Source organism: Eutrema salsugineum, unplaced genomic scaffold, assembly GCF_000478725.1.
Source record: "Eutrema salsugineum unplaced genomic scaffold, Eutsalg1_0 scaffold_14, whole genome shotgun sequence".
In the NCBI taxonomy this organism is placed as follows: domain Eukaryota; kingdom Viridiplantae; phylum Streptophyta; class Magnoliopsida; order Brassicales; family Brassicaceae; genus Eutrema; species Eutrema salsugineum.
Window position 1 is genome coordinate 4925906 of NW_006256877.1, and position 26541 is coordinate 4952446.

At 37.3% G+C, this 26541-nt stretch overlaps 2 protein-coding genes and 1 pseudogene across 2 annotated transcripts; 1 reads left to right on the plus strand and 2 right to left on the minus strand.

Annotated features, from left to right (window-relative positions):
• Positions 1 to 60: 60 nt before the first annotated feature.
• On the minus strand, positions 61 to 1633 carry LOC18022669 (annotated as a pseudogene).
• A 7970-nt stretch (positions 1634 to 9603) lies between these two features.
• Positions 9604 to 11154, plus strand: LOC112088388. Its single transcript, XM_024158654.1, has 3 exons — positions 9604 to 10022; positions 10092 to 10308; positions 10684 to 11154. The coding sequence occupies exons 1-3, from the start codon at positions 9604 to 9606 to the stop codon at positions 11152 to 11154; spliced, it is 1107 nt and encodes a 368-aa protein (XP_024014422.1).
• Positions 11155 to 21356: 10202 nt separating this feature from the next.
• Positions 21357 to 21998, minus strand: LOC112088389. Its single transcript, XM_024158655.1, has one exon. It carries the CDS (start codon positions 21996 to 21998, stop codon positions 21357 to 21359), a length of 642 nt encoding a protein of 213 aa, XP_024014423.1.
• Positions 21999 to 26541: the final 4543 nt, after the last annotated feature.

Sequence of the window (26541 nt, forward strand, 5' to 3'; positions counted from 1 at the left end):
AGACTGCATGCGAGCATTGAATGTTGTTTTCAAAGTGAGAAGAACTCAAAGACCTTGACATTAGTTATCTAATCCAAGTATCTTCCCTTTGGTATTCAGGTCCGGTTCCACGTTCTCCGGTTTGATCGAATCAGAAAATCTTTTAGTAAGTGTGACTAGAAGACCGTGCTTCATTCTAAGAATTGGACCAGGGGCTGGTTCAATCTTCTGACCATTGACAACTTCAAAATCATAGTTTAGTAATATCTCCACGACCACTGTCTTCATTAGAGTCATAGCTAACTGCTTACCAAGGCAAGATCTTGGACCCGCATTAAACGTAAAGAACTTGTAAGAAGGCTCTTCTATCAACCTTCCTGTCTTTGATGAAACCCATCTCTCGGGTTTGAATTCCAACGCGTCTTGTCCCCATACTGCTTCCATCCTCCCCAACGCGTAAATAAAGATCAAAATCTTCATGCTTGCGTCCACTTTATGGCCACTTGGAAGCACGTCTGGTTTTATGGGAGACATGCGCTCGAATGGAACCGGCGGGTAAAGTCTCATTGCTTCATACAATGCGCCATGTAAATACACCAGTTTGTTCAAGCACTGCATGGAATCGTTATTAGGTAAATTTGTGTTGATCTCTTGGCGAATCTTAGTGACAACTTGAGGGTTTTCGGACAAAAGCAAAAAGAACCAAGTGAGACCAGAAGCAGTGGTATCTCTTCCCGCTAGAATGAAAGCTAACATGGTGTCTCTGAGAAACTTATCATCATTCGGGTTCAAAAGTTCGTACTTGGTTGCATCTAACTTCATGTGGGATGTCAAAAGATCATGATCAGATTCTCCATTGGAATTATGATCACTAGTAATGATCTCTTCTCTCTTAGCTGATATAAACTGTGCACACACTCGTCTCAAAGTGGCGTCAGCTTTGAACAGCTTGGTCTCTTGTCCGAACCCAAATCCATCTTTGCAGCTTCCACAAGAACCTAGGCTTCAAATGCCTATACATAATGACTTCTCCTACATCGTTGAGAGCTTTCGTGAACTCATCAACCTCTGGCATCTCAATGGAGAGTGATCTAGGATCAGCAGATCCAGTTACTGTCATTAGGGTTGTGTCAGATGTGAACCTCACGAACACATCCTGCAAGTCCACGACCGTTCCTTCCTTTGCAAAATGATCGAAAAGAGGAACAAGCCCGTCATTGATTTTTCTTCTCGTGGTACTCATTGAGAACCTTTGATACCCTTGGTGGCTAAACATGACTTTAGAAGCTTTCCTTAGATTCTTCCATAGCTCCGAGTCCGCGGTGAGTATCCCGTCTCCAAGAACATCGAATACTTCTTTGAAGTCAGGACCTTTGGTGTAGTTGGAGAAGTTTGAGCTCATTATGTGATGAATATTTGCTTGATCAACCGTGAACAACATATCCATTCCAGAACACCATGGGCCCTTGAAAGTAAACGTCAAGTTAGATTTCCGGAGAATCCGCACGGTAAACTCATAGATCTGATGGAACTCCACGAGCAGACCAGGAAGCATCCCTAAAACTGGCCAGTTTCTAAGGGAGCTGTTATGAGGTTTCTTGAAGAGCAAGAAACAAAGAATGATAAAACAAACGATGGCTAAGGAAGCTTCCATTGGAAAAATTTGGAGGTTGATCAAATGTGATATTTTGGGATGGTTTCTTTTAGTGCAGAAGGCACTTGATTTATACACAAACACACACACACACATTATTAATGATTCAACAACATAATATGTCGACGACGATGCAAATTACTCACCACAAACTGAATTACAAGAATTTGTGGATATTAATGTTTGGAACTCGTTTTTAACATGTTGTACCCGTCCTCTTCCGAACAACATTTTGGCAAAATTCTTCGCTGTCTTTCATATTCATATTAAATAATATTTGATTGATTTATCACAATTTCCAAAGGAATATACATTTCGAAATAAATAAATATATATTCGCATATAATATATACAATATGTTCATATATGTCACATTTCGATGAATAATTTAAAACATAAAATTAATATATCTATTCATAATTATATGTATTCTTCATCTACAATTTCTTCATTATACATATTTAATTATAATTGCGTTGAATTTATAACTGCAAATATGAGGCAATTTTAATACACAATTCAATTCTTAAACTAATAACATACAATTTGACCCAAAATGAGTAACACTTTACCCACACACTATGTCAATTATCAATATTTTAAAATTCGGCCATTAAACTTAACAATATACCCAATTAAATTAAAATATTAAAAAACGTCCAGACGTTCGGTTTAAATCATCTTGGAATAAATAAGTCTCATTTAGTATACAATATTATTATCCCTATTAAGTTGTTTAATGGTTCATCACATTTCCAACTGACAAAGCATATTCTCTTATATTTATGTTTGATATTGTTTCGTTTTTTTATATCAAAAAAATATATTTATATCACTAATTAAGTAAAACAATGTACCTATATATTTGGTAGCTGTTTACATTTCCTATTTTAAATTGAAACAACTATTTTTGTTAAATGAACAAATATTAATTAGATTTGGTTCTTCATATTTATAAATACCGAAGTTAATGGTGTTATATATTTGTTTCCAACTTCTTCCACTTATTTTTATAGTTTGTTTTATTAGGATATATTCGCATACAGTAAAAAAATATTTCTTAACTGGTTTGGTATAGTAGTTTAAAAACCCTAGATAATACTAACTATATATAGGTATCAGACTGTGGATAAAAGTTTATCATATTACATCTTAATACAGTCCATTTGCTTAATTGTTTGTTTTGAAAACTAACATGGCAGGTTTTTAGTTTTTCTCGACAGTTTTAGTTTTACTACTTAAGGTTTACACTTACATATGTTTTTTTTTATTTCTACCAGAAAATATGGATTACCATCTTCCTTTGTCGCTTGGCGAAACTGACGTCAGACACGGTAAAGTCATTATGAAAAGCAAATTTATGGCTTGGATGGAATGTAACCAGAAGTACCAAAATGGTCGACACATTCTATACAGTGAAGTTCCTACCAAATTTGTGTGGAATGCCAGACTTAAAGAATGGAGACTCAGAAAACGTGGTGTTGGTCAATCCGGGGTACTTAAAAAGTGTCCCATTGAAGATTCCGAGCTTTTTTACTTGTGGTTGTTGTTGCACATCGTAAGAGGTCCTACATCTTATGATGATATTAAGACTGTTGATGGTGTTACTCATCTCACATTCAAAGAAGCTTGTCTTGCTAGAGCATTTGTCCTATTTGAAGATAAATGATTCCTTTATCTTTTTAAGTATTCAGTAATAAGTTTATTGATAATTATTTTTATTTTTCTTAACATTTTGGCTTTTATATGTAGCCAAAGTATTCAATAACGATGTGCATTTTACGAAAAGTGAAATGGAATAACTCTTTTAATATTTCTTTACTACTTATAGCTTCATCTCTGTCTGTTTATATATAATTTTCGCATATAATCTTCATCTCCACGTTTAGAAGTAAACGCAAATTATATAATTTGGCCCATACAATATTGTATGAATATATATTTGATAAACCCATAAAGCTTTAGGTAGTTATATAACAAATTCATTATATTGTTGTACGCTTTAATGATAATCTGACATTCTTTATGCAATAACTCATCGATACTTATGTATAGAATTGGATGTTTGTTTATGCAATAACTCATCGATACTTAATTTAAACATAAGATATTTTCATTAATACTGTTAAGGTATGTGTATAACTATAATGGTAAATTTTTATATATTTATAGTATTAAATATAATAAGTGTTTAGATGACATATATCTAAGTATTTATTCGTACGATATTTAACAATATCATATAAATTCCAAATTATGTTCTACTCTTATTCAGTGATTTTTTAAATTTCCTTAAGTATTATAGGCGTTGTTATTATAATATTCACTTTACTATCCTGAGTATCTTACCTATATTCTTTAAATCCTACATCGTCGGAGATTAAAAATTTATTCACCACTATTTAAGTAATATTTTAGAAGGCATACAGTAAAGTTCTAATTACTATTGTTTGATATTATGTTTGGCTACGACTACATTTCTGATTTGAACACTCATACCTCAGACTGGAAGATTCGAGTTAAGATTGTTCGGAAGTGGAAGGAATGGATTCATTATGACGGTGTCACTCTTATGCTTATTTTGTCTGATCCAAAGGTTACTTCAATAATAGCTTACTATATGAATTTATTGTTTTGTTGTGTATACTACTGAATTAATATTATAAGATTTGCTCATAAACTTTTTATTTGTATTGTGTTAGGGACATACTATAGAAGCCCGAGTGAACAAAAAATTTATTAATCATTTTGATTGTTTGCTGATTGAAAATCAATGGTATGATATTGAAGATTTTGGAGTAATCCTTAGCCGTGAAGACAATTCAGCATCAACGAGTATTCATATAATGTTATTTATTGTGTCTACAGTCATCACAAAAATTGAGAAATTTTCAAGTTAGTTAACCTCTGTTTAATTTTGAATCTATTTAACTCTATATGCTTATGTATGAGAACTTTGGGAATAAAGCTTAAAAAATCCTCAACTATTTAATATTTGCCAGTTTCTTACCTGAACTTTTTGCGTTGCCAGAAACCTACATAAACTTAATTTTTGGATCAAAAAACTACCTGAAATATTTTATAGTTCCAATTTTCACTCCACGATTTCACAGCCGTTAACGGTCAAACGGAAATAGTAAACTCTGTTATTTTTCAAAACAAGAAAAAGCTGAAAAAACCTTTAACTATTTAATCTTTGCCTAAAAAATACCTTAACTTTTATCAGAAATCCACATTAGCTAATTTTTGTTTTTGTTTTTTTAACATTAAATGACACTTAAAAGCCAACCTATCAAAGAGTTTACAACAACTAAAAAAAAGTTATCACCAATAGAATTCGAAATAAATTACGACATATTTTTTTTGAAATTACGATATAATTATGACTAAAGATTATGTAGATGTGTGCTTCATTTTTGTTTTTGAGCTGATTTAATCTCCACTAAGATGATCTTCGTAGATGATTAAAAATATCTATCATACTTTATTTCATTTGATCACCTACTAATTTATATTTATTACTCTATTATGAGCCACTGAGATCATTGTTCCAAAGAGTTGATTAGTTAAAAGCTTATATTCAAATCGCCTTTCAGAATAGATGTGGTCTACGATGAGAAATAAACCAATACCAAATGAATAACCATCAGCGAATGAATCTGGGGAGAACCATTAATGGATGTGAAGTAGTGGGGTAGAAGCTGAAACCATATAATATTTCATGTTTTTTGACATTGAAAAATTAGTTTGTGTGGGTTTTTGGCAACATTAAAAGTTCAGATATTTTTTGGCAAAGATTAAATAGTTGAAATTTTTTTTAGTTTTTTCTTGTTTTGGAAAATAACGGAGTTTACTAGTTCCGTTTGATCGTTAACGGCCGTGAAATCGTGTGGTGAAAACTGGAACTATAAACTATTTCAAGTAGGTTTTTGATCCAAAAAATTAGTTCGTGTAAGTTTCTGGCAACGCAAAAAGTTCAGGTAGAAAACTGGCAAATATTAAATAATTGAGAGTTTTTAAAGCTTTTTTCCCTGAGAACTTTTTATTTAATTTGCAGCTATCCAAAAAAGCTTGATGGGAAGACGATGTATTTTTTAGGATAAAATTATAATGTTAATCATTTAGATTCTGTTTTTTTTTTCTGTTTTATGGTAACTTATTATGCTATAATTTCTCGATATAATTATTTCTGTTCGATTATCTTTTTTGTTATACCTATTATTTTAAAAATCAAATGATCACATACATATAATTACAATTTATGTTCAATTAATATATTGTACGTTAACGTATATAAAACAAGTGTTCATAACTGCACTACAAAGCGTATGCATGCTACGGAATAAACAGTCATAACGTCAGCTTTTTAACTTGTCAATATTAATGAGTTGTCTCGGTAATCGATTAGGGTGCAATAGTAATGAAACCATATAATAAATTGAATAAATATGATTTATTATATGATGACGATAATAACCTGTAATTATAAGTATACATATGCATTAATTTTGTTATATATATTTGATATTCTTTGATAATATATAAAAATATAATGTATATGTTACTTATTTTTGTTGTTGTTTAACTATAACAACTTTGTCTGTTCCTTTTATTTATTAATTACTAAAAAATATATAGTAAAATACATTCTGTCACTGATGCTACATATGTGAGATACTAGACACTTTATTTTTCTGCATGGTAATCATTACACTAGAGATCAATGCATTTTATATTTCAATTTAAGATAACAAATATAATAAATGAATCGTCGCCATTTAATATAATTTCATATTGTTAGGTGTCAAACGGTTATTTTATAAGATAGAAACTAAAAACTGTAATCATAAACTACTTTTTCACTCCTAACATATGATAATGAACTAAGTCTTATTTTATTTCAGTTATCCGAGTGATTTTTATTCGATATCTAAAATGTATAACCAATAATTATACTACTAACTCTTATGTATTAAATGTGAAAATGAATTTTCGCTCCTGTATGAAATATAAATTCTATATCATGTAAGATACTTTCAGTCCTAACATAGGAAAACGAAGATTTATGTATATATTTTGGAATATGAATCTCAAAAAAAAAATAGTCATAAATGAATACAATATAGAAAAGTATGTTGCATTCAATGTATATAAACGTCATTAGTTGCTACGATAGGTGTAATCATTATTTTTGTTGTTTAACAAGAAAACCAAACATCTGCCAAAATTAATTAGAAGAGGTTATCCTTTTCATTTTTGACGACGGTTCCACTTTATTTGTATTCTATTTCAGAGACTATTGCTTAACAGAACAAACAATTCCAAAACACAAACTTCTCGAATTATGTCTTACCATGACTTAGTTAGTAAGCTTACGCCATGGGAAGAAAATCCGGTGATACGTGTTGTTATTTACAAAAAATGGATTGAGAAAGACAGTCGTGGTCGTGATCGTGTCGAATTCATATTTGCCGACGAAGAGGTAAATAAGTTTATGCTAGATGAATTTTTGGTGCATGCAAGTAAATTGCCCTAATAGTTTTTGTATATTACAATATGTAATCATTCTAGGGCTGTAAAATTCATGCGTCTGCTCATAACTGGATCCATGAATATTTCAAGAATGTATGTCACGAAGGAGAATGGTTCGAAATTTGCAATTTTATTGTCAGATCTTCAGACTGGAACAATTGGAAAGAACGCTCAACTAAACATCCTTACAATATCCTTCTTACTCGAGATACCACAATTGAATTTATACGCGATGAGCCGGTATCTAATTGGTATTTCTTGAATTTAATCAAATTCGGAGATATTGTGAAGAGAAAAGTGGATCCTGTGTTTCCTATTGGTAATATTTTATTTTCATTATTGATTTATTTAGTTTATTTGTTCTTAATAATAATTAGTCCATTATATGTTAGGAAATCATAATATTATTTTAACTTCTATTCTTTTTTTTTTTAAATAGACTTGGTTGGTGTGATCGATTTTGTTGGTGAAATATCCATTGGCAATGACTTTGACTCCATTTCAAGAATCCAGCCAAAAAAAGTTCTTGAATTTCATATAAGAGATCTCGAGTAAGTGTATTTTCTATATGTTATGCAAATTCATTTTATATGTATTTTTCATTGGTGTTATGTTTTCTTTTAAATTTAGGGATGTTGTTATCAAATGTTTTGCCTTTGATAACTGCACAATTTGTTTTGATAATTCATGGAAATCGAGAAAGACTGATCGCATTTTCGTTCTGTTAACTGAGTGGAGACTTGATCTCTATAAAGGTTAGATACTTTATGTATAATTATTATTTAATTTGGTATCTGAACTTCTACCAAAGTATATAACGGTGTCAAATGCTACAATTATATTTTCTTTGTAGGTGAACACATTGTCAGAAATGGAGGAGGTCAGTCTCGATTTCTTTTCAACCCAGAGATAACTGAAGTTCAAGAGTTTGCGTGCGTACATGTAAGCTGTTTTATCTTTATTTTTAAATGAAATCATAATTTATAGTTGCTGACTATTTATATTTAGGGGTTTTTGCTAAAAATAACCCAAAACTTGACTTTGAATACAAAAGTAGACCCCTGAAAAAACATTTGGCAGAAATAACCTAAAGGGGTAGTGAAAAGACCATTTAATCCTGTATGAGTAAACAAAAAACGGATGTCCTAATTACCGTTTACTTCCTGACGAAGTCTACTAAAGTGAAAATGAAGTCTATTAGTAGACTTCATTTTATCGAAAGTCTACTAAGTAATTAAATCTGTAAATTTAATTTTAAAATTTTTAAAAAATTATTTTGGTATCAATTTACCATCATAAATTCCGTAATCGTAACCCAAATGTACAGAAATTATTTTTTCATATTGGTAAATAGAAATGTATGTTTTTAAATTAAGTAGAAGTAAATTTATTGTTTAGGTTTAAAAAGTTGTAGACTTCTATATTGAAGTCTACTAAACCAAATAAATTAACCTAACAGAAATTTAAACCGAAATTAAACCGGGAATAACTTCTCTTAACCAAGAAAAACTGCCTTTAACCGGGTAAATTTACCTAGACCCCGGAAAATTAATAACCTTAACCGAAAAAAACTTACCCGAACCGTACGGAATTACCAGACTATATATACGAATTTAACAGATCCCGTTAAAAAAAAACCGTCGAAAGTTCGTGTAAAAAAAAGTCGAAGGCGATTTCTGTTTCTTTGCTCCGGCGCCGCCGACATACAGAACCGCCGCCGACATACAGAACCACCGCCGATAAATTCGTTCAGGCAAGTTTTCTTTCTCCAACCACACCCCCATGCTTCCCTACTCCTCCGTATTCATCACCTTTTCTGTTTTCGTAACCCCCAGTTTCCAGATCTGAAATTAGGTTTTTTTTTTTTTTTGCAGATCTGCTTTCCCCGTTGGAGGTTAACGTCATTTCCTGCCTCAAAACGGTTAGTAGATGTTGTTCCGAAGTTATATACTTAGCAATTCTTAAATTTCTTCTATCTTCCTATAATTTTTCCCAGATCTGGTTGTATTTTCTCGACGCCAGCTTCATCTAATAAAGGCAGTTAACACTATAAACTTTGTAGATTCCATTTCAATGATTTGTTTTAGTAGACTTCATATACAGTATTTTTCATGTATTGATTGCTTCGGTTGGGTTCTGTAGACTTCTCGACTCGGATTGTACTTAGAATGTGAAAGTAGACTTCATTTTGTGAAAGTAGACTCCATTTTGTGAAAGTAGACTTCATTTTGTGAAAGTAGACTTCTTTTTGTGAAAGTAGACTTCATTTTGGGAAAGTAGACTTCATTTTGATAAAGTAAACTTCATTTTGATAAAGTAAACTTCATTTTGATAAAGTAGACTTCATTTTGAAAATGTAGACTTCATTCGTGTATAGTTTCAAACCGTTTTTCTCATTAGAGCTTTGTTACCGTTGATGCAGGAATCTTTGTTAGATAATGGTGGCCTCTGAATTCCCTAGAAGACTTTACACCAAAAGGTTTGAGCCAGCCCCGGATAAAAGCATCGGCTATTATGCTGATGATTATAGGCTGGTCCCTGCACTAAAGTCATCTCTACAAGAGGATGAATGGGAAGAGATTTACGAGTCACCGTTGGGTGTCTTTTTAAAGTTCCACGACTTGGATTTTGGTTGGGCTTCTAGGCTGGTGCACCACATGCTGACCTTTCAGATAGTTTGCAAGCAGAGGTACGAGATATGGAGCCTGATTGGTACCACTCCAGTTCGGTTTTCATTGCATGAGTTTGAGGAGATCACCGGACTCAACTGCGGGTACGTGGATGACTTGGCTTTAACTGATCTTGCGCTTGTCGATGACATGCGTGCATTTTGGGAGCTAATAGGGGTCGATGCCGAGTCGGGCCCAAGCACTACCGAAATTATCGAAGCCTGTTCCAACTGCTCATCATGATCTCGGGATGATAGGCTGCGGTTGGGTTATCTTGGGATCTACGCTGGTTTCATAGTGGCAACGAGACCTGGCTCATCCACAAATGTCAACCATGCCAGACTAGTGATGGATCTCGAAGGTTTTAAGGAGTTTCCATGGGGAAGAATTGCTTTTCAGCATTTGATCAAGTCTGTTAAGGAGAAAGATCTCAGCAAAAACATTCATATAGAAGGATTTGTGCAAGCTCTTCAAGTGTGGGTGTACTATGCTCTACCGGATTTTGCTGCTGAATTTGGCGAACTTTGCCAAATGTTACTGAAGAACCTCTTTTTCTGGCTTACAAAGGATCAAGAGGACGAAAGAACGTCAAAGCCAACATGCTAAAACAGGTACTGTATTAGTGTAGTAGACTTCTATGTAGTAATGAATTTTCAAAGTAGACTTCAGAAGTAGACTTCATGTGTAGACTTCTATATGTACCATTAATAGTGTTTGACATTCAGGAGTAGACTTCTGTGTTAGACTTCAAGAGTAGACTTCTATGTTAGACTTCAGGAGTAGACTTCATACGTAGTTTTCCGAGGCTTCATATGGCTAGTAATCCATTTACTTATTGTGTTTTTCCAGGCTCGCATACAGTCCTGCGTGGCTAAGGACTTGGCGGATATGTTTCCCGTGTGGGATGATGACGAACAGGATCCAGATATTGTCAAGATTGTCAATGCACTCCATGACCCCAATTTCAAGTTCTCAAAAAACCATTGGCCTTTGGAAGGTGTTTTGGGTGCACACATCGTCAAGTCAGAAGCTGGAAAGAGGAGCCTTCCCTCAGATGAATCAAGTCGCAAGAGACCCTGCACAGCCTCTGCCTCTGCCGCATCATTCGTTGGTGATGAAGGGGTCGGAGTTGTTGCTACTATGAAAGCGCACTTCGACCAATGCTTCCAAAGCTTTTCAACCAAGATGCTGAATGGTCTTGGTAGCTGTGAAAAGCAGATCAAACGTCTCACCGGGAAGTTTGAATCTGTAGAGCGTGCGGTAGAAGAGTTGACTACAGGGTTGGCGAAGCACACTGAGGAAGAGCCAACCCAGCAGTAGGGCACTGGATCCAAGAAGCATGAAGGGGTTAGTACCAAAAACCCTCCGCCTATACGAAAACATTACATGCAAACAAGATCACACAAAGTTAGGAACACTTAATACTAATGTCATTTGAATTTGAACATGTTTACTAGTGTTATGTAACATGTGAGATTATTTACTTATGTTTTCAAAACTAGTTGTTTACAATTTTCAGACTATGATAAAACATGATACTAAATTACAGCATTGGTGTGCTCATTTGTATATTCATGCCTGTTTCTGACAATAAACTGCAGAGTAATTCAGAGAAAGATGATGCTCCAATGAAAGATAATGTCAACATTGGTGCATGTGAGAGTGTTAACGCCCCCAGGGATGCAAAAGGAAAGAAGGCTGCCGTGAAGGAAGAAGAGGCCCCAGAGATGAAGGAAGAAGAGGCCCCAGAGCCTAGTTTTTGTGAAATTGACCCGAAGACGTGTGATGTTGACTTCGACGCGGTTGCACTAGCCAAAAATGCCAAAGCCAGAGAAGCGGCTCAGATAGTTGCCTGAGCAACGAGTGCCAGACACCGCCAGCTGGCTGCGACACAGAAGAGTCCGTTCTTAGGAAACAGCACCGCAAAGGCCATCATTCCATCGTCGGCATCTCACTCCGGTCGTGTCCGTGGATATGATCCTTTTGATCAAACCGGTGTCAAGGTGAAGCATATCACTTTAATGAACTTTATCAGATCAAACCCGTAAGTAGACTTCTATACGTATGTAAGTAGACTTCCTCATAGTATTATTCACTACAAGAAAGATCGGGTTTTACGTCGGCATATATCGACGTAAAATCGACGTAAAAGAGAATTTACGTCGAATTAACGACGAAAAAAAAATCGTCGTAAAACAATCGTCGTAAAACCGAAATCGTCGTAAAATCGTCGTAAAATTACCAACTCCGGAAAATCGTCGTAAAATCGTCGGAAACTATTCGTCGTAAATGCGACGTAAAATTTCTAACGGAAGTACAACGAAAGAACTCCATCATAAAAACGACGTAAAATCGATGTAAAATTACATCGATTTTACAACGATTAGGAGACGAACAATTTCAATTAAGGGAAACTAATTTTTTAATTGTCGATGTTAAATCGTCGTAAATTTTCGACGTAAATCCGACGTAAACTTATTCGACGTAAATTCGTCGTTAAATATTCGACGTTAGATCGACGTAAATTTACGACGAATTTACGTCGATTTTTAAATTAATTATTTAATTCGATTTTAATTTAATTAATGAATTTTGAAAATAATAAAAAAATTAAAAATAGAAAAAAACAATTTAAATTGAAATTTAAATTCAAAAATAATTTATAAATAAAAAAAATTTAATACAAATTGTTTTTTACAAAAAAACCTAATCTACAATGTGATTTCGTAATCGTCGAGGTTCAGATCGACGTCACGAGGAGGCTCTCCGTCTTGGTCGCCCGTCGCTGCTGGGCCGCCGTTTCCCGTCTGCACTACCGGAGCCGAAGACTGACCGTCCTGCGTCTGCTGGTCCGATGGTCCAGTACCGGAAGTACCACCGGTCTCAAAAACCCTTCGTGCTCGCTGTTGCCTCGCTCGGATTGCGGTGGCCAACAGCGGAACCGCTTCCGCAACGATGTCGAAGAGATCATGTATCTCGGTGAGCTCCTGCTTCTGGGCTACTTGCTCATGCCTGAGAGTGGTGATCTCAGCATTGGCTGTAGCAAGCTCCTGGCGAAGCTGACTCGGATCCTCCTGCGTGCGGAATCCGGAAGCCGAGGCGGCAGGACAGTCTCTAATAGAGCCCATCCCTAAGGTTCGGCCCTTCTTCTTCGGAGCAACCTACAAATGGAAAATAAAAACGTTAATTATTTATTAAGTAATAAATATAATAAATTTTTAAAAAATTGAAATAGATCATACCTCTTCGAAAATCTGGTTTTGCTCAGCGACGGTCAACGGTACTTGGATAGTACCGTCAGGTGTGGCCTGGGTCTCCCGCTCGGCGATCCGCTGCATAGCGGCATTGTAGATCTCCTCGGACCGAGCGTCGACAAAGCTCCCGTCCCTCTTCCGGTGAGTGGTCTCGAAGAGCTTCGTCATTGGAGGTAGTTCTCCTCCGTTCTCCTCGGCCTACGAATTAGTAAACATAAGTCAAAAATATTTAATAAATTATAGCAATAAATAAAATTAAATTAAAATAATAATTACTTACCATCATGAGACGTCTTCCCGCAAAAGATATTTGGCCAGAAGTGTGTGGGGTCACTAACTTCTCACCAGTCACCGGATCGACCCGGTTTCGGACGGCCGAACACTTAGCAGCGGTGGTTTGGGCATGCGGGTCCAGCCAGTACGCCTTCAACCCGTTCCAACAGGTAGTGGACATGGAGCTCGGCTTTGCGTCGTCGCCGTCGGTCTCCCATTTCCGCTTCCAATCGGAAACGGTGTTGACTAGGCGTTTCTGCGCCTTCAGCCGGAAAGCTTCGCGGACCGTCTCGTTGATCCCGATGTCCCAGTTCCACCGTTGCTGCAAAAGAAAACAAAAAATTAGATAAATAATATAAAAGTAAGATTAATTGAATTTTATTACAATTTAAAATGATATAAATAATATTTAAAAAATATTACCGCAAAGCACTTGTACCAGGTGTCGAACGTCTCTTGCGACACCTTGCTCCAATTGTAGTGCGGCTCCACGAAATGACTCTTAATTGTGTCGGAAATGCTCCGACCGACACAATTATCCAAATCAAACCTATGAAACAAAAAAAAATTTATTACATTAATATTAAGTAAATTAAAGCATTAATTTAAAAAAATATAAAAAACTAAAAAGTTTACTTACCAATAAGAGCCTGGTTCCGCTTTTCCGGGAACCAGACGTCGTAAACCCCCCGTCCCGGTAGGGCTAGTAAATCCTCAACCGTAAACTGGGCATACGGATGAGGAGGGGCGGGTACCGGTTCGGCAGCCGGCGGTGGAGGTGGTGGTGGAGGCGGTGGTGGAGACGGCTCCGCGGTATTCGGAACCTGGGAGGCTCCGGAAGATGAAGGGACATCGGTCCCGGTGTTTCCCGAGGCAGACGCCCGAGAAGAGTGTCCGTCCGCCATGAAATTGATGTAATGCGTCCTCCGTCGAGTCATCGTCTGCAAAACCGATAAAATTTTATTTTTCAAGTTAATTACAATTAATTTTTAATTACGATCCTAAATCTAAGAAATTCCGATCCTAAATCTAACAAATTCCGAGTCTAAACTAATTCCCGACCTAAACCGTTTGAATTTCTAAACTATTTAATAATAAAATAATTTAAAGTAATTAAAAAAAAAATAATTACCTTTTTTTTGCGTCAAAAAGAGGAGGAATGCAAGAGAGGAGGAAGCAGAGAGAGAGGAAGGAGAGATGAGCGACGAAATGAGGAAGGGGTGAGGTCCTATATATAAAATTTATATTCGTCGTAAATTCGACGTAACGATTACGACGAATATACGACGAATCCGTCGTAAATTCGTCGCAAAGGTCCCACCGTATAACAAAGCGATGATTTTACGATGATCCGTGTTATTCGTCGTAAAATCATCGTAATGTTACGACGATTTTACGACGAATCGTATAAATCATAAAATTTAAGACGGCTGTGTATCCACAAATCGTCGTAAATTCGTCGTAATATTACGACGAATTTACGACGAATTATACCAAAACTGATGAAATTCAAAAATTGAAACATCCATAAGCACATACAAGTATGTCTATTCATGATAAATGTGGTCTGTATAACTTTCTAGCATGTTTACATTACTAGTAACATGTAAGATAAATCCATACATGTATAAATGTATATAACACCTTAAGATTACTTGATAAACACATATATGTCAAATTTTGAAATTTTTTTTTTTTTTGTTTAGAAAGTTGTTTTACCTAATGAGATGGTAAGCCATTTCATTCTCTTCATCAGAATCCCCCTGAACCCCATAAAAGATTGATTATAAGACGGTTACATTTCGTCGTAATCTCGATGGTATATTACGACGAATTGACGACGATCTCTCCGATTCGTCGTAAGGTCGTCGGGATAAATACCACATTTCTACTGGTTCCTGAACCTTATACTACAAAACCTTATATAATACATCAGTTTACTTAGGAAAATAAACCCAAAAACCATTCTGTAAGTTGGGAAAGCTAAACCCTATAGGGTTTAGGGTTTGCATTTTACGACGAATTTACGACGAATTCCAAATAATCGTCGTAAATTCGTCGTAAAAGTCAACATATGTCCAAGTCAACACTTTAACAAATTTTCATCAACATTTAATTAGTCTTCATTAATTGGCTTTAATTTTTGAAAAATTTAAATTTGACAAATGTTACATTGAAACGTTCAAAGCATGCAATTAAATGTCAACATATTTAATTAGTCTTCATCAACATTTTCCTCGGTGTCCTCATCATCATTGTCATCATCATCACTGCTTGTTTGAAATTCGTCAGCACCTTCTTCAGTTTCGTCCCCATGTAGATCTTCAACTTGTCGATTACGTGGATCAATTAAAAGAACATTTTCTTCAACATCCGGTTCTGTAATGTCCACACAATCATCTTGTTGCATTGGCGGGAGATCTACACCATCAATTATACCCCTTGGAGCAACTTTGACAACTGCCAGCCATGAAATTCCCGTATTCCAAACTCGAGGATATGGAACAAAGGTGACTTGTTCTGCTTGAGATGCAAGTATAAAAGGCTCGAACTTATTGTATCGCCGAGATGCGTTTACATCTACCACTCCGAATTTGTTAATTCGCACTCCACGACCTACCGTAGGATCAAACCAATCACATTTGAATAGAACAGTTTTCATTCTGACTAAACCAGGGTATTCCACTTCAATTATCTCTTTGATGATCCCATAAAAGTCTACTTCACCTCGTACACAAACTCCATAGTTTGTAGTTGCCCGTTGAGTGCCATGACTATAAGTATGAAAAACATAGCCACATGTGAAATACATAGCTGCAGTAGTTATCTTCGAAATAGGACCTAGGAGCAACTCATGAAACCATACTGCATATGTCATGTCATCATGCTCGACTTGACCTTTTAACCACAATGCATAATGTTGGTCTTTCCGCTTGTTAATTTCATCTTCTGAAACACCGTCAATGCATTCTCGGACTTGACTGACGAAAGTGCTGAAATTTTAAAACATTGTTAAGGACATTTCGTCTGTTCAATCAAATTTTAATCATGCATGGTTATAATTATGTACCTCTCGTAAGGTGCCAATTCCTCGCAATTCAGAAGTATATATGTATGTGCGCTGTGGTAGTCTTGTTCGTTTGACCAACAAGTTTCTTTTAGTTTCCCACTTAGACGTCCAATTGGTGAGAATATATCAGGCACACCTTCTACTGCGTAACTTTGTCCTACACCCCCATCGTCGTAACGTCTTGGAGCCCGTTTGCGTGTATGAACCTTCGGAGCAAAATAATAAGACGTGAAATGAGAAGTTTCTTCTGTCAAACTTCCCGCCACGATAGACCCTTCAACTTTTGCTAAGTTTTTGGCCTTACCCTTTAAATGCTTCATAAATCGTTCAAACGGATACATCCACCTAAACTGAACAGGTCCTCCCAACTCTGTTTCATGAGGTAGGTGTATAGGTAAATGTTCCATAACATCGAAGAAAGCAAGTGGGAATATTTTCTCTAAATTGCACAACAATATTGGAATATTTGTAGACAGTTGTGCAACTACATCTTCTGATAATGTCCTTGTACTTAGATCACGAAAGAAAGCTCCAATGCCTCCTAGTGCCTCATGGACATGTCCCGGTAGGAGTTCAGCAAACGCAAAAGGAAGTAACCGTTGCATAAACACATGACAATCATGACTTTTCATCCCTGAAAACTTTTGTCCCTTATCCACAGATTTAGCCAGATTAGATACATATCCATCAGGAAATTTCACGGCTGATGATACCCAATTAAACAATGCTGTTTTTTGTTCAGCACCCAACCGAAATACAGGAACAGGTGCTTTCCCATTACTCACCATATGCAACTCAATTCTGTTACATATATCGGGTAAGTCCATCCGTGATTTAACGCTGTATTTGGTTCTTCCTTGGACGTTCAAAACAGTATGCATGATGTTATCGAAAAAATTCTTCTCAATGTGCATAACATCAAGATTATGTCTAAGCAAATGATCTTTCCAGTAAGGCAGATCCCAAAATATACTTTTCTTGTGCCAATTGTGATGAACCCCATATCCTTCAGGCATATTCGCAGGAGTGTGCCAATTTTCTCCAAGGGGGACCGTTTCAAGTCCACCCCAATGATCTATTTGCGCTTCAAGCTCTACTCCAGTTAGGTACACTGGTGGAGGGAGACGAACCAATTTGTTCTTTATAAACAAACGCCTATTTCTTCTATATTGATGGTTTGGTGGTAAAAACCGACGGTGGCAATCAAACCAACAGGTTTTCCTACCATGTTTAAGCTGAAATGCATCAGTCCTATGAAGACAATAAGGACATGATAACCTCCCATGCGTTGTCCAACCTGATAGCATTCCGTATGCCGGGAAATCGCTTATTGTCCACATAAGCACCGCTCGCATCGTAAAATTTTTACCACTCGAACAGTCATATGTTCGTACTCCAACATGCCACAACTGGTTTAACTCATGTATGAGTGGTTGCAAAAACACATCAAGGGCCCGCTTCGGGTGATTTGGACCAGGGACTAATATACTTAGAAACAAAAACTCTCTTTGCATGCACATATCTGGAGGAAGGTTATATGGCGTAAGAATCATAGGCCATAATGAATATTGTCTACCAGACATACCAAATGAACTAAACCCGTCAGTGCAAAGACCAAGATAAACATTTCGCTTAGACCTAGCAAAGTCTGGATGTACGGTGTTAAAATGTTTCCAAGATTTCCCGTCAGACGGGTGAGTCATTTTGCCATCTGTTTGTGAATGTTCCGCATGCCATCTCATCGACGCAGCTGTCCGTTCAGATTGATATAGTCTTTTTAACCTATCAGTGATAGGAAGATACCACATTCGTTGGTAAGGAATCTTCTTACGCCCAGCAATTTGGCGGTCTATATCTTGGCATTTGGCAGAAACGACATTCTTCAAACTTCTCATCATCTCTCCAAAAAAGCATACAATTATCAACACAAACATCAATCATCTCAGAAGGCAATCCAACACTAAAAACCAGCTTCTGAATTTCATAATACGTTTCAGCAGCCAAATTATCATCTGGCAAATACTCTTTAATAAGATCTGCCCAATCGTTCATGCAAACTTCAGATAGATTGTGATCAGTTTTTATTGTCATCATCCGAGCTGCCAATGATAATTTTGATAAACCTTCCCTACATCCCTCGTACAGAGGCTGTTTTGCTGCGTTTAACATATCATAAAAGCGTTTCGCATCTGCATTGGGCTCCTCAACAGTATCAGCATGTGTTTCATGAAATGCATCAGTAACCATTTCATGCATCCTATCATGATCTTCACCCTGAACTTGACTACTTTGATAATCATTGGACGCTTCAAAATCCACATGTTCTTGATGATTACTACTACTCCGTGCAGCCATCTGACCACTACTTTGACCATATCCCTCTCCATGCTGATACCAAATAAAGTATTGGGGCATGAACCCTCTATTCAATAAATGCTGCCAGACAGTGTCAATTGGAATATGTTTCCTATTTTTGCATTTCACACAAGGACAATACATTTTGCCGCTTTCAATTACAGTTTGCATAAGGCCGGCTTGGTACATGAATATTTCCAATCCGTTTTTGAAGTCTTCAGTCAACGACCCATCACCATTTTTGGGCGTATACATCCACTTTCGTAGATCGTATATAGACATTTCAAAAACAAATATTTGACTTTTTGTTTCTGAAATTTGATATAAATTTCAACTACTAAAAATTTTACTTAAACATTCAAAGACTCAAAAAATTTGTGTCTTTATATGTTTTTTTGGGTTGATGGAATAATGAGAGAAGAAAGGGTATATATAGAATTTTTTGTTTTGTTACCAACATATTACCATTGCATATTTACATCAAATTTACGTCGAAATAAAACTTACATCACATTTACATTGATTTTACGTCAATTACGAGATAGAGGACAATTAGTCGTATTATCGACGTAAATATTACGACAACATTACGACGAAATAAAATTCGTTCTTCATTCGTCGTAATATCGTCGTAACGTTACGACGATTTTACGAGGGTAATTTTTTACGTCGAATTTACGACGAAATTTTTGATCGTCGTAAATACGACGTAATGTTGTCGTAAATTTACGACGACTAAAAATCGTCGTAAATAATTCGACGGAAAAGCCCCTCATTCTTGTAGTGATTTCCTATCTAACTCTTTCACTTATACAGTGCCTATCCAAAACGCCCAAGACACTCTTCGATCGAGTGGTATTACATTCTCCGGACACAGACGAAATGGCTAGCTGATACGGTTAGTGTTTTACTTTCTCATATTAGACTTCATGTTTAGACTTCAATGTGATTGGAGGTCATTTTAGCAATTGGTAGATAATAGATGTGGAAGTTTTTTGGCCACCTATCTTATAATTAACTTGCCAAATATGTTGTATTTTCGTTTAGGATATTGTACTCAAACTGAAGTCTACGACTGAAGTCTTTGACTGAAGTCTACTAAGTTGTAATCGTAATTGTACTGAAGTCTACTAAGTCTATTAACATGTTAGTATTTCTAATTTTTTTATTTCACCCTTACAACTGATTAAGTTCTGTAAAATATCATTGAGCATGCAGAAAAGAGTATACAGAAAAGTGTATACGGAAAAAGTGTACACCGATAGTGTACACGGAAAAAGATTTATTAAAATAAGAATTATTAGTCTACAAACAAAGTCTACAAACAAAGTCTACAAACGAAGTCTACCATAGTCATGTAAACATATAAGTAAACCCAAAAAACATAAAACATGGAGTCAACTAATTTCACCGCGGCCATTCATTTGCAAATCCAGGAATTGTTTTCCAGAATAAGGCACATTCCAACTTCCAGAAGCAAGGACTGCAGAGTTTGTCACCATATGAGTCCACGAGGCGTTCATCATCCATCCAGTGCTGGTTTGGCAGATTCATACAAGCACAACTCCTTGATTGTGCCTTATCAAAAACATGGAAGACCGGTTCGTAAAACGCGTCATGCTTCTTATAAGTGGTCGGACACCTGTTTATGTGCTGCATAGTCTTCCTCATCTTCGTTGCCTCTGCCGGAACTATACCACGAATGTGGTTAAATACATCATGGCTACCATCCATGGTTAAAGAGAACATAACCATGGAGTAAGTAGCCATGAGGCATCCTCCATTTGATGACACCTTTATTAAGTCAAATCCTTCTTGGATGCTATCTTCATAGAAGATTAGAGAAACGGCTCGTAGGTATTGCGCTGTAGGATTTCTACACTCCAAACAGCACCGAAAGAAAGCGTCAACCCTCCCATGTTGATCCCAGACCCATGGAATCGTCAAAGTTATTAGATCAACGGCTCTTAAAAAACCCTCTTCATTAGAAATCTCATTTAGATGTTTGGAGGAAACCCTTGCTCTACAGAGCCCACCGTAGGAACGAGAAGTGATTTTTAAGAGGATATCCCACAGAATGTCGGAAGGGAGAGAGTTGAAGTTTATCTGGTTCGACATCTTCAAAGGGTCTGGAATGAAACTATAATTCGTCTAAACGCGAGAATTTATTAGCAAAAATACAGTACACAAACAGGTACAACGGTTATACGCACCGTTAAAGTCGTTAAAGCAGTTACATATATGAAGTCGTTTCAAACATAACCGTCAACAAAATATCACATACACAGTAGACTTCGACAGTAGACTTCCCCAATAGACTTCTATAGTTGACTTCCTTAGCAGACTTCTTTGAGAACAATAGATGCTTTGTCTTCCTATTCTGGAGCCTTCTTGTTATTTTCCTGGTGAATCTTCGACGGCTAAGTATATTAAATAAAAATTTCAACATTGTTAGATGAGTTTAGCTCAACTTACACAATTCGGTAGGGTATAACCAGGTTGCTTGCATTGGGAGCAGTTGTATACTTTGTGCAGCTTCCTTGGCTTCTTGCTTTTCCTCCTAGCAGTTTCTAGCCATGATTGCCACCGAGACTTCTTCCGTCTGCCTGGTGCACGGCGAATGTCTGGGTCAGACATATTGATGTTGGGCCTCTTTGGACCTCTGAAATTTGGGGATATATGTTGGCAGAGTATGCGGCAAACAAGTAGTTTTTTGAGTAAGTCGGACATACAAGGGAATCCACAGCTATCCCACCGGCTAATGAAGCTGCAATAGCATTTGAACATGGGATCTTCTCGATATAAAACAAACCACATTCACACATTCCATGTTCCAAATCAAAAATACAATTCCTGGTTCCTCCTTTCACATAGTATCTCCAAGTGTCAATTCGGTCCACCTCCATTGCATCTGCATAATGTCCACGAATCGGCAGCAAATACTCCACTCCCCGAGTATTATGTGTTGTGAGACTCAAAGCATCCTCTCTGCGTTTTAAAAACCACCGACCGAGTTTCTCTCGTATGAAATCCAAGAGGAATGAAATGGGATAGCCACGGGCCTTCTTAAGTGCAGCATTTATAGACTCTGCAACATTGCTAGTCTTAATATTGTATCTGTCTCCAACAAAATGAACTCGGGACCAAAGAGAGACATCGGCTTCTTCCAAATAGTCAGCAAGGTCAGGCTTTATCTGTCTCAGCTCCGCCATGTACCGGTTGTAGTCATAGAGGTTGTAAGCATGATTCACACTGGATGTACTCCTAGTTTCTACTGCAATAGAACAGTGATGTAATTGTAATATAAAGGATTCGGAATCCAGAGGACCAATGTTACTCTATGACTTTGCGAGGATTGAATTAAAGCTAAGACGAAAGATGGTTTGTTGCGAAAACTAAAAAGTAAACAGAATGGCAAACAACGATTTAAATTCAAATTAAAACAAGCACTAGACCAAAGCAATTCGCAGGAATTTCAGAGATAAGAACCAGATGACTATTCAGGACACAAGTGTAACGCAAGTCTCGAACTCAAACAGAAAAGCTTATCGATCCACTGTCGTGATCTCGATAACTTTGTCTAACAACCTAAATCCTAAACTGTCGTTTGAACGCAGGTTTGATCTGTTCACGATTTGCCTTAACTTCAACTGTCGTTGGCTAAGGACAAATTGCTCACCAATGTTTATTCTAGCAACCTATTACACTTTTGATGAATAGATTAACCTAAAATCGCAGATTGAGTGATCAATTCAACCTAAGCATTAAGTCTAACAATGGTGAAGACAATAGATATCAAGCCCTATTTGTATCTAATCCTTTAACTCACGAAATCCTTTGAACGCTTTAATCTAGCTAAGAGATCTACTCAGACATGGAGAAAAGAAACACAACAACAGATGAAAAGAAATTCATGGATTAAAATCGCAGGAGATAATAGGGTTCAGAGTTCTTCTCAAAGTGTAGCAGATTTTTTCTCCCAAAAGCTTACAAGTAAAAACTCTATGGTTCAGGAAACTGTAAAAAGAAAGCGTAGAAGAAAAGATAGGCGGCTTGGACTCTTTTTATTCGTTTCACGCGGCTTGAGATTAGGTAAAGATGTTTTCCTTATTTTTCTCCCGTTTGGCACAGGTGCTCCACGAAGGGTCCAAACCGGGAGCAGGTGCTCCGCGGATGATTTCTCCAAAAGCGTGTGAAATAGCTCCTTATTGCTCAAATTCATCTCTTTTTGCTCCAATGCCTCCTAAACACTCCAATCCTCTGATAAGGCCTCTAAATCACCTGAAACTTCCTGAAAAGACTCCAAAAACTCCTAAAACAATCAGTAAACACAAGTTAGAATGAGTCAAAATCTCCACTCATCAACTCCCCCGAACTTGAATCCTTGTTTGTCCTCAAACAAACTCAAATTCAACTCCAAAAGAATGACTGGATAAAGCTGGGAACTCGCAAAACTCAAAAGACCGTAAACCTGACCAAGGCATGTGACAATCTGCTGCAAAATCAATCAAAAATCTAACCTCCATGTACTTCTCCGTAGACGCTGCAACTTTCCAGATTAGTCCCTCAATTTCATAACATCATCCATGTCCCATCATTGCTGAGTCTCATCGATAAAACTAGTGCTAAGGACCTTCTAGACTCGTTCCCATACTTATACCTTAACAAATTGACCATACTACACAAAAGTACCTTTCCTCTCCCCCGAACTTATTCACTTTTCAAGCTGTTTCGTTTTTTTTTTTTTTCCGGCACATATAACAAGGTTCGAAGACGCGAGTATTGATGGTGATTGCCACCGAATCCCCGGTTTGTCCCCTCATTATATATCAAAGGTGTAGGCGAATAATGGGGTCACAGGAAATTTTCCTACCCCTCGCTTACATCCCTTGTGTGATCATTCCACTTTAGAAGTAAATAATGGGATCCTAGGAAATTTTTCTAACCCTTTACTTCTAAAAGAAAATCATTTCAATCTTTTCTGCCTTTTGTCATTTATTTTTTTTTAAGAAACAGCCTGAAACAATGCTTAGAACATGAGAGAGGAATACCAAATCTATCACACAGGTCTTTGTTTGTCAGGTAAGAATGAGGAGTCAAGCCCTATGAGCACTAACCTGATCGATGAGGAAAATGAAGAGCTGGGAAATTAGCTCAGGTTCAATGGATTAGTCAAGAATTTTGGGCTCCTCTAGTCTACTGCTTTGTCTTTGGATTTTCCATTAGTCGATCTAGATGATTCTGCAGTAATAATCACTAAAAAAAGATGGTCAAGATTCACAAATGGTCTGAAATCATCATAGAATTGGTCTTAATTCTCACAAGCTTTGACTTGACTCATATAACCAACTGACTCAAAGAAACTAAATGACTCAAACAAACAAACTAAAAAACTGACTCAAAGAAAGTACTAAAAGGAAGAAAGCAAAAGAAAGAAGTACAAGGGACATCCCTCCCCCGGACTTACTTCACACCGTCCCCAGTGTGAAAATAAGCTAGAGAAGTGCCCAGAAAACTTACCTGGTTCGCACATGTAGAGCACCCTGGCGGAGCAGGTGCTCTGGAACAGAGTTGGGTGCTCCCTCGTCTTTTGTTCGTCTGGAGCAGGTGCCGGAGCAGGTGCTCCAGTTTCCCTTGGGTTGCTCCTTCGTAACTTTTTACGTGGTGAGCACCCTGTGGAGCAGGTGCTCCGACTGGGGAGGGGAGTGCTCTTTCGTCAGTTTTTACGCTTTGAGCAACCAACCCAGCAGATGGAGCAGGTGCTCCGGTTGGGTGCTCTTCCTTCTTCTTCCTCACATCTTCTCTTCCACGTTGAACAAATTCTTACCTGTTTCTTTTTTTTTTTTTTTTTTTTTTGAAAACAAAGAATCTAAAAACAAAGTTAGTAGCTAAGAATAAAAGACACAAAGTTAGAGACTCTTACCGGTGGGTTGCCTCCCATCAAGCGCTTGTTTTAAGTCATTAGCTTGACTTGGAAAGCCATTCAGGCTTGAGGAGGATCGCTTAAGGTGACTGATTCACCTTCTGCGATATTTGGACCAGCAAGGTATGGTTTCAACCTCTGTCCATTGACAACAAACTCGCCTCCTTTAGTGTCCAGCAACATTACAGCTCCATATGGTCGAACCTCCTTGATGGTGAATTGTCCAGACCATCTCGATCTCAGCTTCCCTGGAAACAATTTCAATCTAGAGTTAAAGAGCAATACCTGATCGTTTGGTGCAAAGCTTCTGTTGAGGATCCTCCTGTCATGAAAAGCTTTTGTCCTCTCTTTGTAAATCTTCAAGTTTTCATAGGCCAGGTGCCTAATTTCCTCCAGCTCATGCAACTGCATTACTCTCCTCTCCTGAGCACTCTTTGCATCGAAATTCAGCAGCTTCACTGCCCAAGCAGCTTTGTACTCAAGTTCCACTGGAAGATGACATGCTTTTCCATACACCAAGTGGAATGGTGTAGTCCCCAAAGGTGTTTTGTAAGCTGTTCTGTATGCCCAAAGAGCATCATCAAGCTTCACTGCCCAATCCTTCCTTGTGGTGCTCACAGTCTTCTGCAGAATGTTCTTGATTTCCCTGTTGGAAACCTCAACTTGCCCACTCGTCTGAGGATGGTATGGGGTTGCCACCTTATGCCTTACACCATTCTTCTTCAACAAGTTTTCAAAGACTTTGTTGATGAAGTGAGAGCCTCCATCGCTAATCACCACTCGCGGCACATCAAACCTGGGAAAAATGACAGATTTGAACATCTTTAAAACCACCTTTGCGTCATTTGTGGGACTAGCCAGAGCTTCCACCCACTTTGACACATAGTCAACTGCCACCAGAATATACTCATTCCCATAAGATGATGGAAAAGGCCCCATGAAGTCTATACCCCACACATCGAAAATCTCCACTTCCAAGATGAAATTCTGAGGCATCTCATTCCTCCTGCTAATGTTTCCCTGTCTCTGACATGTGTCACATCTGGAGATAAAACTCGCTGCATCTCGGAACATCGTTGGCCACCAATACCCAGCTTGGAGAATTTTTGACACAGTCTTGAAAGTGGCGAAGTGGCCTGCATAAGAGGATCCATGGCAATGAAACAACACTCCTGGTATCTCCTCATCAGCTTCACATCTTATGAAGATTCCATCAGAGCAATGCCTGTATAAATAAGACTCATCCCAAAAGTAGTGCTTCACATCCTTCAGAAACTTCTTCTTTTTGTTTCCCACAAAACCTGCAGGTTCCTGCTCTGCAGCAAGGTAATTTGCAATCTCTCCAAACCATGGGAAACCAGAATGCCGATCTATGTCAACTTGGTTGCAAAAACTCGTCAGAGCAGGTGCTCCGGTGGGGAGCAGGTGCTCGTCGAACCCAGAAACATCTATGTCGTAAACTTGTTCATCAGGAAGGCTGTCATTTAGTGGAATGTCATCATCTATCTTCAGCCTTGACAAGTGGTCTGCAACACCATTATCAATCCCTTTTTTGTCTTTAATCTCCAAATCAAACTCCTGCAGCAAAAGGATCCATCGAAGGAGCCTTGGCTTGGCATCCTTTTTCGTCAACAGGTATTTCAGAGCTGCATGGTCTGTGTGAACAACAACTTTTGACCCAACAAGGTAGGACCTGAACTTCTCAAAAACATAAACCACTTCAAGAAGCTCCTTTTCGGTTGTGGCATATCTGCACTGAGCTTCGTCGAGTGTTCGGCTGGCATAATAGATGACATGGAGCCTCTTTTCTTTCCTCTGTCCCAGCACTGCGC

Coding starts and splice junctions, on each gene's coding strand:
- LOC112088388 (XM_024158654.1), top strand. CDS start 9,604: ATGGTGGCCTCTGAATTCCCTAGAAGACTTTACACCAAAAGGTTTGAG. Junction 10,023..10,091: donor CTAATAGGGGTCGATGCCGA/GTCGGGCCCAAG, acceptor TCGGGATGATAG/GCTGCGGTTGGGTTATCTTG. Junction 10,309..10,683: donor GATTTGTGCAAGCTCTTCAA/GTGTGGGTGTAC, acceptor GTGTTTTTCCAG/GCTCGCATACAGTCCTGCGT.
- LOC112088389 (XM_024158655.1), bottom strand. CDS start 21,998: ATGGCGGAGCTGAGACAGATAAAGCCTGACCTTGCTGACTATTTGGAA.